The 15,460-nt window shown below is 40.4% G+C and overlaps 1 protein-coding gene and 1 non-coding gene across 2 annotated transcripts in view; one reads left to right on the forward strand and one right to left on the reverse strand.

Annotated features, from left to right (window-relative positions):
* Positions 1-665: 665 nt before the first annotated feature.
* The window catches only part of si:dkey-246g23.2 (solute carrier family 66 member 2), a 46,660-nt gene continuing 31,865 nt past the window's right edge, over positions 666-15,460 (forward strand). Inside the window, exons 1-3 of the mRNA XM_058645469.1 lie at positions 666-842; positions 4,101-4,349; positions 5,062-5,195. Of these exons, the coding sequence (XP_058501452.1) occupies positions 4,141-4,349; positions 5,062-5,195 (343 nt within the window). The 5' untranslated portion in view covers positions 666-842; positions 4,101-4,140. The remainder of the gene's footprint in view (positions 843-4,100; positions 4,350-5,061; positions 5,196-15,460) is intronic.
* Positions 8,629-8,700, reverse strand: trnaw-cca (transfer RNA tryptophan (anticodon CCA)). Its single transcript has one exon. It is a non-coding gene; the product is annotated as a tRNA-Trp (tRNA).

Here is a 15,460-nt window from a genome sequence, read left to right on the forward strand (position 1 = left end):
TTGCACCTTGCAATATATTTTTTTTAAATCAAAGGCATTGCCATGGTGACAATACATGTGTTGTTTTATTTTGTTACTTTCGTATTAGGCTGACACTCACCATATATTCACTTTACAATTTTGAATAAATATCTATTTGCTATTGTTTTGACAGAAATTGCAATTGCGATATGAATCGCGATATGACAGGTAATATTTATTCTATTTTCATTTGAATAACATAACAATGGTTAGTGGGGGGTATTTGTGTAGATCTGTGTTTTCTTCAGTCTATATGACGTGTATGGGCCAGGACACTATTTAATCTAAAATGGTAATTTGACACACATTTTTGGCTTTAAGAAATATTGCACCCTCTGTGATATTCATAACATTTCGATTCATTATTCAGCTTTACCGCTTAATATTTTGCCATTTTAAATACAAAGTGAAAATCTACACAATACCATTCATCTGATGTTGCTATCATTTTTAAGATAAAAGCCAATATAAGGCATCAAGGCATTTACTGCTTTATTATTGGCGCTGATAAAGAGCCCCCCGAAATCAAAGTTTGCTTTGGGCTCCGGGAAGGCTTGGGCCGGCCCTGTTCGTGAGGACGGTGGTCTCCGTGGATCAAATTACCTCATTTCTGAGGCTCTGGTTAAAATCAGTGCAGTGTCCTCACAAGAATAGCTGTGTAAACTTGAACGAGTGTGTGTGTGTGTGTCTCCTCCTCCTTCTCCAGTGTGGAGAGGAGGAGTAATGATTTCAAAAGTGTGAGCTTGTCCGTGTCAGGGCTCCCAGTGTGTTTTTGACTCGCGTGGGGTGTGTGCGGGTCCCTGTTGAAGTGAAAGCGACTGGTGAGTGAAAGCTTAACGTTGCTAACGGTTACATTTCGAATTCTACCTCTCAAACAGCCACACGCTACAAATCCTCATCAGCGCGTTATCATGGCAACACATTTAGATTTTTTTTCAGGTTATTTTAGAGATGTTTTTGGTTTTTTTTATGTCGTAAAGGTAATTTGAACGTGAAAACATGTTTTAACGTTGCTAACGTGACGTTTCCTAACTCGCTACTGTGCAGTAGTCGCTGCTGTGTCAGACCAAAAGTGATGCCTTAAAGTTCAGGCATGTTGACCCAGCCCCATGCAGCTATGCTTTGCTTACATAACACAGCCTGTTCTGTTACTCACTACATACAGTGTGCGATGATGTTCACTCACTCACTCACTCATTCATTCACATTCTGCCTGGACCCTTAAAACCCTGAGAAAACTATGAAAAACTTTCATTATTCAAGGACATTGTATTCCAATACAAAAGGTATATTATCACTAATAACAATAAAATAAAATAAAAGCAATGCTTGATGGTAACGGACGCTTAAAACAATCAAAACAATACAAATATGGAGTGATGTCGTAAAGGGCCGCTCCATTGTTAATCTTTTAAACAACAACACATGCAAACTAGTTAGTTGGGACGGGAATTACCAGAAACACATACTGAGTATTTGCGAAATTGCATATTGCGATATACTTGCACAACAGAGAGTGAGCAGAGAGTGATCCACAAAAAGTTAAATGTTAATCTGTAACATCTGTAAAAAAACAATGATATGCTGAAATTATTGGTGTCTCAGAAGCAATATTATCACGCAAAATACTGCGATATTTCACTGGATCTATCCCCCCGTAGTTACTAAATGTATAACTAGATTGTAATAATTGTGTAATTTACAAATACTTACGTGAGCAACTGTTGTACTAGGTTATGTTAGGTCAAGAGGGAGAATTTTTTTTGGTCCCCACACAAAAAACCCACAACATATTTCAACTGTTCTCTTTCAACAGCCATTTCTCTATGTGAGTACCTCCCTGCTGTTTCAGAGAACCGGGGTTACCGGTTGCATTTGAGGGGTTTGTGAATAATTCCTTAACCTAAAGTTCGCTGCCACAGAAAATGTTGATCGGTGTCACTGAGAAATGATCATGTTGTCAAATGTCCTGTTAAAATATTCAGTTTTAATGATTTATTTGTTCAAATGGAGCAATAAGCCAGAAAATATTCACATTTAAGAAGCTGAGATCTTGTTTTATTGCTTGAGAAAACCAAACTCTAACCGATTACCAAAAAGTTGACGCTTAATTTAGTAATCGATTCATAATCGAATAATTGTTTCAGCCCTAATGTCGTTACACCCCCAGGTTAACCCTGCATAGTTTTCTGGAAGTCCATAGCCCGACCGTTGTCTGTCAACATACAGTATATTTTGGTATCTCACTACTTTACTCATGTTTCAGAGAAGTTTGGGATAATTCCTTGTCCACTGGGATTGCTGTAGACACATGGTGGCCTCCAGAGAGCAAGCCCATCAACTCAAATACAAATAAAAGTTTATTCTAAGGCTACAACAACAAAAAACCTTCATTCATTTTCTGCCAGTGAATTAACCCTCCTGGAAATGTAAACACTGGACCTGCTAAAATCGGATCCTGTGTCTTAAGTGCTCTGCTAAGCCTTACTGACTGACTTGTTGTCAGCTGACTGGCTGCCAAACACTTTATGGGAACAAACGGGTTTATGTTTACATTATGCCAGGACCCTGTGTGTTAATGAAAAATAGCACTGCCAAGTTATGCAACGATTATTACACAGCTCCACGGGATCACGCCATGTCAACCTCCACTTCCTCTCGCTGTGGGCAGGTTATGATCTTGTTGACACATGAATTAAACCACTCATATGGCATTTCTGAAGAGCTGTGAACGCGGAGCGAGCCATTAACCCTGCATAATTAGTAATTAAAGTTATCACCCCTAAAAATGACCTGCTAATCATAAAAAAACAGTAATGTAGGGAATAGTTTGCTCCACTACCGGAATCAGGAGTAATGTAGACAGAACAGGAAAGTCCAGTTTTCTTTTGTTTCAGTAAAATGAAGTTCCTCCATGTGTGCGTGCTTGTTTTCATTTCCTTGTTGAATCAGTGTTTTATTGATTCTCTACTTACATTTTGTATTGTGGCTTTGTTTGGCTGTCATTCAAATGGGAAATTGACTAGAAATAAAATTAAAAGTAAAAACAGGCTTTCAAAGCTGGTTGAAGTGGCAAGTAAGGCACGATAGTTTCCTTTTACCAAAACAACAAATATTTAGTTGTATTTTTTTCACCTGTTGCCATTGCACAGCACTTAACATGAATTTAGTTCACCTGTTAGCCCAGCTGATATTGGGGGAAAGGCGGGATCACACCCTGGACAGGTCGTCAGTCTGTTACACAGAGTCAAAACAACCATTCACTCAATTATGTCCAATAATGGTCAATTTAGAGTGTCCAATTAACCGTTGCATGCTTTTCGGACTGTGCAAGGAAGAACCTGAAGTGCACATTCAATGCAACATGCAAACGCAACACAGAAAGTCTCTCAGTCGAGCATTTATTTACTTATTTAATATTGTTTTTAAGTGTCTTATTCAGTGTGGTAGGAGAACTTTTGTTGTCTTTTACTTTCAGTCTTGATGCCTGTTGTTTGCAGATCAGATTTCCATTTCGGGTATGAAACAATTTGACTTTGAGACAGAGCAGCTTGGTGACTCTGTGTAGACTCACCAAAAAAAAAAACGTGTTACAGTCTGATAGTAGTCAGTTAGTAGGAGGAGGAGACAAAGAGTTTGAGTTTTGACTTGTTATCTCGACAAAAGTGGCAGCTCATGCTGACTCCTCCCATTCAGCAGTGCCTTCACTGGCTGTAGGCCTTTGTCACGGCAGGTCACGCGGCAGGAAAATCACAAGGTGTAAATCATCAAATGAATGACTGCTGAGCTGTTTCAGGTTCAGGGTGCATGCTGGTTCACTGCCACACTGTTGTAACTTATTACGGATTACTGTCCTTTCACCGTCTCTCTATGGGATTTGTCACATCTGTGACTTCAGGCTTGAGAACAGTACCTTTTACTTTGGTACCAAAGGGACGGGTGCCAAAAAATGGAACTTTTGGGGCTGTACTGTACCAAACCGTTCCACTCGATCCCCATCGTTCATTGGTTTGCTCTCTAACGGCAGCTTCTTACACGTCAATACAAGGTCATTTATCCTGTGACCTTTTAATCTCCAGGGTCTGAGCTGTAGACGCCCCCTGAGCTTCCCTCAGCGTGATGGATGCAGAGGTGGTCCTACAGGAGGAGGACATGGAGGGCTCGTGGACGCTGTTGTCCTGGCTGGCGTCCTGCGTCATGGTGTTTGGAGGAGTTCTGCCCTACGTGCCACAGTACCAGGAGATCACCAGGAGCAGCAACAGCGAGGGCTTCTCCACCAGAGTGTGTCTGGTGCTGCTCATAGCCAACATTCTGCGCATCTTCTTCTGGTGAGGAGGACAAGGCGGTCCACCTTCTTCTTTTGAGAATAAAAGCTCACTTTGATTTTGGGTTTGATTCTGGAACCTTTGGTTCCGCAATATAAATGTCGATAGCTACTTGTTAATGTGGAAGTAAGGATGTATGTTTATTAAGTTGTTACCACTCAACCTACTTGTGATAAGGGTAAAAAAAAAAAACAAGAATATATCATAAAATTTAAAAAAACCCTGCTATTTACATCTTCTATTTTTGACTTATATACACTAAAATAAAACGAAAATGTATCTCATACACACTGGAAACAGTTCATATCTTTAAGTTCTCGCAATAGAATGTATTGCGTTTTGATGGTGACATGCAGTAATCCTCCGTCATATTCACAATCTAGTGATTAACTCCCAAATTAAATCATAATTGCAATATCTGTCAGCACCGTTCTCATTAGATATTTTCCTTGAAGTCGTTTGGTCCTATGTCAGAAGATAATTGTCAGATTAGCCCCAGTCCATTCGTCCATTTTTCAGTGCTGCAGTCAAAGAACATAGTGTTTATAATCTTAAAAGCTCTATCTCTGCCCCTTACAGCATATACAGTATGACATCCCCACATATCAATTGCTTTGTTTGCAAATGACATTAATTTGTTTTTTTTGTCTCGACTGCATTTTTTCCCCACTCCTTTTATAAAAACATGTCTGGTGTTGTGGTCGTGTCTGTACAGGATAGGGAAGCAGTTTGAGCTGACGCTGCTGCTGCAGAGTGTGGTGATGATCCTCACCATGTTTGCCATGCTCCACCTGTGCTGCGCCGTCCAGAACACCAACCGTGTGAGCACCAAGCAGCACAGACTCGCAGGTAAACGGGGCTCGGTGCCAAAACCGCAGCCGTTACAGGACGACACAATAAGTACACACACGACACCCACTGTCACTTACACGTGTCTACATCAATCATGTCAAGGTGGCAATAACGTATCCAGCATGCCACACCTCTGTGTCAGTCAGCAGTTTCTGAACACAGCGCTTCAACTCCCCCGTCTTGACAAAAGAGGGCGCCATTGGAAAAGAACTAAATGGCAAAGCTGCTGTGAAACAGGATTCTTTTATCTCATTTTCATTTACCCTTTTCTATACTTAATTGCTGCTTTTGTCCCATGCATCAAACTATATGCTGCTAACAGTAAACCCCAAAGGTGAAATTAGTGGTATTTTAGACATTGTATGAAATATAGTGCCCCTATATGAAAGTTGTGAAGCAAAGCAGAAATGTCCAGTAGATGTATTAGTTGTGTACTGTCACATGAGATTAGTCTATTCTGAGCACCACTGACTCTTTATGTGTGTGTGTGTGTACATGTTTTAATCAGTCTGTAAGGACAGCTTTTGGTTTAAAACCGTCATTGTGAGGACATTTTAGCTCGACCTCACAATGTTAAAGAGCTTTTTTGATGGTTATGACTTTGGTTTTTGGGTTGGGGTTAGAATTAGATTGCATTTGGACCGCACACACCTCATTGACACCCAACATTTGGTCCTAATGAGGGAAGCAGAACCTAATTTCCTCTAAAGGAAGTGTTATGTTTGGAGCTAAGATTTGAATTATGAGTAAGATTAGGGATAATGCTTTGTTTAGGCTGTGCCGATGAACTGAGGTCAATGCAGTGTCCTAAGAAGAGCTGCACAAACCTGTGTGACCTTTGTGAGGACATTTTGGCCTTGTTGGGACATTTTTGTCTGGGCTTTTAGGGATTAGGGTTAGAATTCGATTTAAATCAGGGTTAGATTAAGGCTTATGGTTAGGCACTTAGTTGTGATGGTTATTGTTAGGGTACGGGGATAGGAAATGCATTATTTCTATAATGTGTCCTCACTAAGATATAAAAACAAGTTTGGACGTGTGTGTAAGGAGAGAATAGAAGAGGCGTCAGTGCTGGGTAAAGGAGAATTGGAGAGGAGATGAAGGAAGCTAAGATTAAGTAGACCAATTCACTGTGAATTGTATGTGTGTGTGTGTGTGTGTATCTACAGTATATCTTATGTCTCATCCAAGATTATATTTTTAGCGTCACTCTTTATAGGGCGCCGTCCGTTATGTGTAATTGTGTGCGTGCGTGTGTTTTTACAGACTCGGGAGTTGATTGCTTTCACAAATGGGCTGACAGAAATTCAATCTGAGCACAGCTTTTTATTAGATAACGGCCCATGTCGTGAAATTGAATGATGGAATCTTGTAACACTCTGATCATGCAGAGCAGAATGCGTCATTAAAGGCATAAATTACGGTAACTGTTTGATGTTTGAAGGATGGAAATATTTCATTATAGCCCGAGGGGGAACTTAATGCCGGGCTATTTATTTTGCTGCCAGTATTTTTTTTTATAGAGAAAGTAAAGAGATTGTGTGTGTGTGTGTATGTGGAGAAATGTTCATTGTTATCTCAGGTGCCTGCGTTTCTCCTGTCTCAGCAAAAAGAGTTGGTTGTTAAAGCCCATGCTCAAACATTTTCATTGACTATTTGTGCAGTCGTTACAAAAGAACGGTAAACAATACATCTGCCTGTAAGACGGTAAGACAGGGACGGATGATTGATTTAATGGGATCGAGTTTCCATGCACAAGTTTTACCGTTAACACCATTAAAAACTCAAGAGTGACCACCCTCTCACATGAAGGGCAACTCTGGGATCCTGTTTCACAGGACATGGGTATGAAGGGAGACGGTGATGTTAGGACGAGAATAGCTCAAAAGCTCATGCGTCTCAACTGTCCGCTCCTCTTTCTGTCCCTCCATGGCCATGTCTTTCCAACAGCTCAGGGTCATCTCTGTGCAAAATAGTTCCCTCACCCCAAGATGCATGACTTCCAAATGCTGTTCTTCTTGAGAAACTATCACGCCAAGATCTTTGACTCCTTATCTTCAGTTTGCTTTATTCTTCCTTCACTTTCTTCTTCCTTCCCACGTCTTACATTTGCTTCATCTGACACTGCAAAACGTCTGCGTGTGTCTTACATGATCCTCCTGCTCGCCTGCCAACACCTCTCTGCCTCTTACTGACTTCATATTCCACTTATTAAAGACACATAAAAACAAAAACCACAAGCAGAAACATAAAACTGTCACTTGTCTGTGCAGTGATCACTGAGGAACATGTTGTTCCTGATTCTCACTTTCCATTACACTACCACATCATCTTACCAAATAGTCAGTAAGATGACGTGGCCGTTAGCATTGGTTCCTCACTGCAAGCAGACACTTTCACACTTGCACAGCAATTCCAGCACGAATCCGGTCCCCAAACCAAGTTATGAGCTGCAGCAGCACGTTTGCTTCAAATGTAAATAGGTTTGCAATGTGAAAGTCTGGTTCCCAGCAGGAAGTTTTCTCCTTGTGAACATATTACTATCATCTAGCTCTTGTTTGTACCCAAATGTTTAAATGCAAAGAACAGGAAAGGAAACAAGGAAACAAAGAACATGCAGTGGTCTCCAGAAGAGATGAGATGTTTGGTGGTGATTTAGGCGTCCAGTGAATTCCAGCTCACAGAAGTTCATTGCGATCCACCATGTTGCCAGTGTTGTGGTTGGTTAGTTCTTAAAAACGCTTCATGAAAATACTTCATGCGTTTACATGTTCTTCCACCGTCTCTGTGTCTGTGTGGGTTTTCTCCAGGAACTCTGGGTTCCCATTTCTCCAGATCTCCAAAGCTGTACCCTGCTTGTCACCCAATGGCAGCTGGCATTAGCTCTAGCTCTCCTATCAACCTCACAGTGGACTAGATAAAGAATGGACACTATTCCATATACTAATGACATAGAGCTTATTAATTCACCACACAGAGTGGGAGTAAAGCATTGTTTTTGGTGGTTCTGTGTAGAGCTGCAACTAATGATTATTTTCATAATCGATTAATCTGTCGATTACTTTCTCGATTAATCGATTAATCGTTTGGTCCATAAAATATCAGAAAACCTTAAAAAATGTTGATCGGTATTCGTCAAACCTGGAAATGATGACGTTCTCAAATGTCTTGTTTTGTCCACAAACCAAAAGGATTCACTTTTAATGATTTCTTTGTTATCCAGAGCAAAGAAATTAAGAAAATATTCACATTTAAGAAGCTTAAACAATCATAAATCTTGTTTTAATCATGAAAAAAGCTTAAAACCGATTCATCGTTTGAGCTCTAGTTCTGTGCTTCCACACTTGCCAATACGAGCAACTGAGGCGTGTTAGAATTTGTGGTAGACACACACATCAGGCACATGTTTATGTACGTTGCCCAATAATTTTGACCCTGACGTGATTTGAACACGCAACCTTCTGATCTGGAGTCAGACGCACTACCGTTGCGCCACAGAGTCTGTTAAACTTATAAAACATATCAGAAAGCTTAGGTCTAAAACCAGAATATTTAACTTTAACAGCAGAGGCAGACAGAAGCTTGTTGTGTGAATGGGGTAAAGTTTTCCATCTCTGCCTTGTTTTTTTTACTCTTTATCAGCCAAGTTCATTCAGTGTCTTTCTGATGAAGCTGTCTGAGCTTTGTCCGTAAATTTCAACTGGCTTTGCAGAGCTGCATTGATCCTGAACATTGAAATACTCACAGAATTATAATCAGGACATTTTTCTGAATGGGGTGTTTTTAGTATGAGTCACACATTGATCCATCAGTAGTACAGACATTATGGATGATTTAACTCCCAGGTTTGGACCAAGTTTACAAAGTTTATGTACCTTTATACACGGCACACATAGTGAAACCGTGTTATAAAATAAATAACCTCAAGTCTGCGGTAACAATAACAAAATGAAATGCAGGGTTTTATGTTTTCAAGGGTTTTAATTTAAAATGTGCTGAGAGTTAAAGAAAATAACTGTAAGAAATTAATTAAATCACGACACCTTTATTATTGTGTTTTGGTGTATGTGAATGATTTTTCCTCTGTGTGTGTGTGTATGTGCTTTGGCTTTTTTTTTTATTTATGCAGCCTTAAAGCAGTGATGTTGCTTTAAGTGCAGACTGAAATATCAGCAAAACAGAAGCCTTGTTTCCTTCTTCATCAGCACTTTACAGTTTTATCCTCCACACGATGTAAAACTTTTAATATTTGGCTGTAAAATAATACCATATGTTCAAAATGAATAGGTCAAATGTTTATTCTCTTCATCTCTACAGTGAGATGACTTTGCAGTGACTTCCATCAGTTGCCCCTGCAGGTTAACTCATCACATATCTGTATGATACAGAGATCAGGAGGCTGATGAGAGAGTGTGAGGGGAGAGAATATGTTCAAAGGCAAATGTGGCCTCAGGCTCCAGTGTCAGACTTGGTGCAATTAAAGTGTGGAGTAACTTTGAACAAGTGAAACTGTGAAATCCAAGGGCTGCCAAAATTAGTCTTATGCCGGTAATATGAATAGTTTATTTTCCCAAAAATGATTAATTCAGGAGGTGAAGTCTTTTCAACTTGGACGTTTGTCTTAATTAAGGTCCAGTAAAAAGTTGGACAACATCCTCCTCTGCTGGTCATAGCAGGTAAAGCACATTCAAACTATTTCTATCTCACTGAACTATCTCACCTATGAAGGTATTATATTTGCAGTTTTTTTATTCTTTCCATTTCTTTCTCATCAAATTGCAGCGCTCGCCAACCGACCACATATTGTGCGTCACCAGAGCCTCATTTCCTTATTTAAGCATGCGGTTTGTGTGAGATCAACGAGTGTCCACCAGACCATAAACTGAGGAAGAGATGGAACTCTTGATAGCTGGCTTTGACCCTGCGCTCAACCTTAAAACCCTTATCGCTCAAGTGGTGAAAGCAATTTCAATTTGCTCCAGATAACCCCTTCAGGAGAGGTTAGACCAAGCAGATATTGGAAGCGTGATAGGAATTAATTTTATTTTTTTTTTAAATGCCAGCCCAGGCTGTGTCTAATTCATTGTCTGTAATGCTGCAAAATGAACTTAAACTTTTCTTTCATTTGCTCCCACGAGAACAACTGAGCTCATTCGCTGTGATCCAACAACTTAATGTCCCATAAAGTCACAGCATAACTGTCGTTTACAGCCACACTTCTGTCCCACTCTGAGAATAGGTAACTATCTTGGGTTCAGGCTGTCTTTTTTAAAAAAATTGCCAATTTCTTCTTTCTGCTCTATTTTTGGCAGAGATGCACCATTTCCGTCACAACATTATGACTATTATTCATCTTCTGGCTATTACCATATGATATGTACCCTAATTTAACAGCTTTGGAGTCATTGTGATGGTTAAATGTCTTTTTTGTGAGGAGATTGTTGTTTCTGTCTCCACTCCACCCATATTGTCCGTTAGCGGAAATCCAGCCTTGCAAGATCAGGGCCGGTCGAACCAGAGTCCTCAGAATCAGGAGGTCCTGCGAAGTCACAGGTCTCACAAGAAACATGTATTTCTTTATAGTACTACACACACACACACACCCTAGCCAGGTACCAGCTATAAAATCAAGGCAGTGATAGCATTATTTAGACGTGAAAGAGCCGTCGAAAAAATAAGCAGGGAAAACTGTCAGAGTAGGAAGCGACTGTCTGAGTGAGCAAAAACATAGAAGCTTGCAAAACAGATGCCAACTGGCATGAATATTCACTCCGAAACAGTAGAGGGAGCCCCATAGACAAAAAGGCAACAAAGCAACAAGACTGCTGTAATGTATGTAATGCAGTATTTTTTTTTTCATCAGTAAGATCTTTTAAAGGCGACATAGACCGGAAGCTCCAATTAACGCTGCTTTTGTGTGTGTATCTGCGTCATTACCTTGTTTATGAAACCCTTAAGTCTTAGAACAAACAGTTCAGCCACTGCTGAGAAAATAACTCTGCAAAGCGGAACGGCACTTCCGTTTGCTGATGATGTCATCAGGAAACCTCACCACTCCTCTCACCACCTCCTGGGCACATCCGGTTGCGTACATTCAACCGCAGAAGAAGAACTTCTCTCGTTGTAGCTGTTGAGATGCAGAGCATCCACCGTGCCAGAGGGGGAGCTGTGTATCTGAGAGCTGACGTGCTAATTACGTCACTTCCAGGTACCTGGCCAATCGTTGGCTGGCCAATCACCACAGTCTGCGTTCTGGGGGTGTGATTTTGATCTGAAATAGGAGAGGAGATATTTCGATTGGCTCGTTTGCAGCGACTAGGAGGATTTTGACCATGAAAACAGGTTAATATATGTAAGTAGACCTCCATAACTAACATATATGTGCGATACGAGCATTCGATGTCACCTTTAAATAATCCATTTAAGTAGAAACCAAAGTAAAAAAAAAGCACGTAATGACTGAAGTTCTATGGTGTTGCTTTTTTTCTTCCCTCACATTCATGACGTCACAATATACACTTGGGTAATGCAGCTGGGGGGGAAAACACCACAACACAACCACTGCCAATGAGAATGGTGTTAATCTCATTTTTAGCAGCTTAACCCAGGTTTAAGAATCCCAGGTGTACCTGCTAACTTGTGTGTGAAAGACGCTAAGAACAGCGATTCTTCTCAGGACCGTGCAACCCGACCACAATTCAAATCTTCTGCCTTAAACTTAGCCACTTTCTCAGAAATGAGGTGCTGCCTCATTAGGACCAGGTTTTTGGTACTGACAAGGTCAGTCTTTATGCCAGAGAAGGTCCTAATGATGTAACAAATACAAGTATTTTCACACACACACACACACAACTGCAAGCATGACAGGGCAATCGAGCCAATTACATTTACATATCGCACACCACACAGAAAAGCGCTCTGTTTGCTTTTGTCGAGTGTGTTTAATTAAACCCCAGATAATAGTAAAGTTTAATTAGCAAGTCAAATGTAGTCAGGAAGGTGAGAGGTAAACGAGCACATTGGATGATTAGGGCAGAATATTTAAAAACAAATGTTGGAAACATACCTTCCAGGGACTGTTTGTGAGATTATTTTTTTATTATTTGCTTTTAAATTATCAAAGAGGACCTGAGGTGAGAAAACATTTTCCTAAACCAAAGATAAGTTTTTCTAATTATGTGTCAGAGATGTTTGAGGTTAAGGAATTCTGTGGATTGAGGGATGGGATGTGATGTAACTGGATTATAGCTGATATGGTGCAGTACATCCACTTTATTTTCTAGTGTCGGAGCCTCATGTCATGTCTTAGAGCGCCTTTCCTCAGACATGTCCTGGTAACCGTGCATCTGATTTGTTCTTAATTAGCACCACCTTGTCCAGGAAAGGTCACATCAAACAGGGTGAAAACCCTGTGGTTTCAAATGGAAAATTTAATATTGAACAAATTTCTCCGTCTCTCTCTCTCTCTCTGGGGGTCTGCCCTCATAACCTGTGGTTATTTATGGATGTGGGTTAGTGATTCATGAACGTTTTTTTGACCCTGTGCCATTGGTTGGTGTCAGTTGAGAGTGTGTGTGTGTGTGTGTGTGGTGTTAGACAACAGAAGACTTACAAACCATTTTCATCATATTGCCCAACTACTACAGAATCTGCCTTTGTGAGGACATTTTGGCTGCTCCTGCTTTTTCATGGTTATGACTTGGTCTTAGGGTTAGTTTTAGAATTGGCTTTATGTTAAGGTTAAGATTGAGGGTCAGGTATTTAGTTGTGATGGTTAAGTTTAGGGTAAGGGGCTCAGGAATGTGTCATTTATATGAGTGTCCTCATAGAGAATGCTGCACAAGAATGTCTATGTGTATATGCACCCATCTGTTTTGTATGTGAGTGTGTGTGTGTGTGTGAGTTGTGTTGATTATGGTGCCCATATACACTATTAGATAGCCAGATGTCTGCTCACTGACAATTAAGTCAGTACCTCCGAGTCACTGTTATATTCATAGAGCAGCCTCAGCTATTTAATAGTCTGTCTATATAATATGGAAAGAAAATATTATAATGACATATTTTCCATATTGTCCTACTTAGCTGATTCTGACATTTAACCCCAAATGTGTAAATGAATGGTCTGTATTTATGCAGCACATTTTCTCGTCTTGATGACTACAGTTTTCCCATTCACCCATTCACTCACACTTTCATACAGTGCATCTATGTGCAGCACACAGTGGTTAGCACTCTTGCCTTTGCAGCAAGAAGACCCGGGTTTGAGACCCAGTCGGAACAAGGTCCTTTCTCCCCCGTGTGTGTGTGTGGGTGGATTTTCTCCGGGTTCTCCGTTTTCCGTAGGTGTGAGAGTGAATGGTTATGGTTATTTGTCTAAATGTGCCCCTGTGATGGACTGGCAAACTGTCCAGGGTCTACCCCACCTATCGCCCTATGTCAGCTGAGACCCTCATGTAGAGGATAAAGTGGTAGAATATGGATGGATCTTTCATCACAGTCGACAGGACCAATGTGGGGTTAAGCGTTCTACCACTGAGCTACCGTCGCCCCAAATAATGTTGCAATTGAACTTAAGTTCTGAATATGACTAAGGATTAAAGCCAGTTTAATATATATATAATGGATTTATTACAAGATCGAGCATTACCATAAGAGATATCTTCAAAAAACTCTTTACTTTAATTCAGGGATGGGAACTCAAAGATATTAATTGATTCTAAAGAAATGTTAAACTAGCTCAGGAGAACGATAAAAAAAATCAGTGGATGGTTGAATGACTGATGACTGAATTAACTTTTAATATTTAAATCATTACTAAAAGTATTTGCACCATGAAGCTCAAGGTTTATGGCATGAAGAAATCAGCCGATGTGAGATGCATTAACTATACCACAGTTTACAGTTCACAGTTGATTTGACAATTTCTTTTCTTGAATAGCTGCTGGTACATTCAGTAAACAAACTGTGGCCTAATCAGCTGCATTGTGGCCAGGCTGCCATGATTATTAAAGCTAGAAAACAGCTTACAGAAACGATACAGTAATTCCCACAGTGTGCTCTCTTTAATGAGTACGTTTTAATTATATGCCGGGTCCTTGAAGGGCAGCCTCGGGCAGGTGCGAGACGAGACCGCGCACACAGATATAAGTTCGCAGGTTGACCGCCCCATTGTCAAAGACTCTTTTTAATCATCTATTTGCATTGTATCCCGAGAATCATGTCCCATCTAATCATCTGCTGCTTACCCGCTGTGAGGAGGGCAGACAAACGAGGAGATAAATGGTGCTCGAACAAATATTACATGACACGCGATACCGTCAAAGGCATTCATCTAATCCCTGATAGTTTTACAGATGAATGACAAAGGCAGAACTATCATCAACGACAACAAGAAACCTTCTCACTCCAATCGTTAAGAGAACACTCTTCCTGTTTCTCACATAAAATCATAAATAGCTGTGGACGAGACAACTTCAGTCTGTGTTAAAGCAGTTTGAACTGTGATTATGGACTTTTAAATGTGATTTAAAAACTTCATATTGTGGAGGGCAGCGTCACACCTCCTAGTGTACAGCCTGCTGAAAATGATTGGAAGAAGAATTACATGATTGTTAATTGGTACATTTTTCTTATTTCTGTGGATAATTACCCAAACACATTAGGCGCTTGTTGTCAGTTCATTCGTCTAATTAAATTCATGAGTCACTTAAGAGTTTGAGATACTCGCACTTGCCAAGAAACGCCAAGTTTTCCAACTCTAAACTTTACCGAGATGATGCATTTTAGGGAACAACAGGAACTTAGAGTCATGTGTTTTCTCTGTGTGACAGTGTGTCTGTGTGTGTGTGTGTGTGTGTGAGGTAGAGGATATAGCAGGGTGTTTTTTTTCACTGTCCTTAATTGGAGAGGTGATGCCATGCCCTGAGCACTGTGCCATCCACCAGACTAGACCTGCACAGACATCCTCAGACTTGTCTCCAATGTGTCACAATGTGCTTCCAGAGAATATCACTGCCTGAAGAACTGCCCTTAACCACACACACACACACCATGACCATAGTAAACTGGCAAGAGAAATACGTATGTCACTAAAAAACTAGGACACCCAATGATGAGAGCTTGTTTGGCTGTGCATGTGTCGATTTCGTGACTTTTCTCGGACTCTCTTGCTGTCTTACTCAAAATCGAATAGTTCCATCTTGTCGTCCTACATGCAGCTCAGTCAATGATTAACAGAACAACAAAAAAACAAAACAAAC

Source organism: Solea solea, chromosome 12, assembly GCF_958295425.1.
Source record: "Solea solea chromosome 12, fSolSol10.1, whole genome shotgun sequence".
Classification (NCBI taxonomy): Eukaryota; Metazoa; Chordata; class Actinopteri; order Pleuronectiformes; family Soleidae; genus Solea; species Solea solea.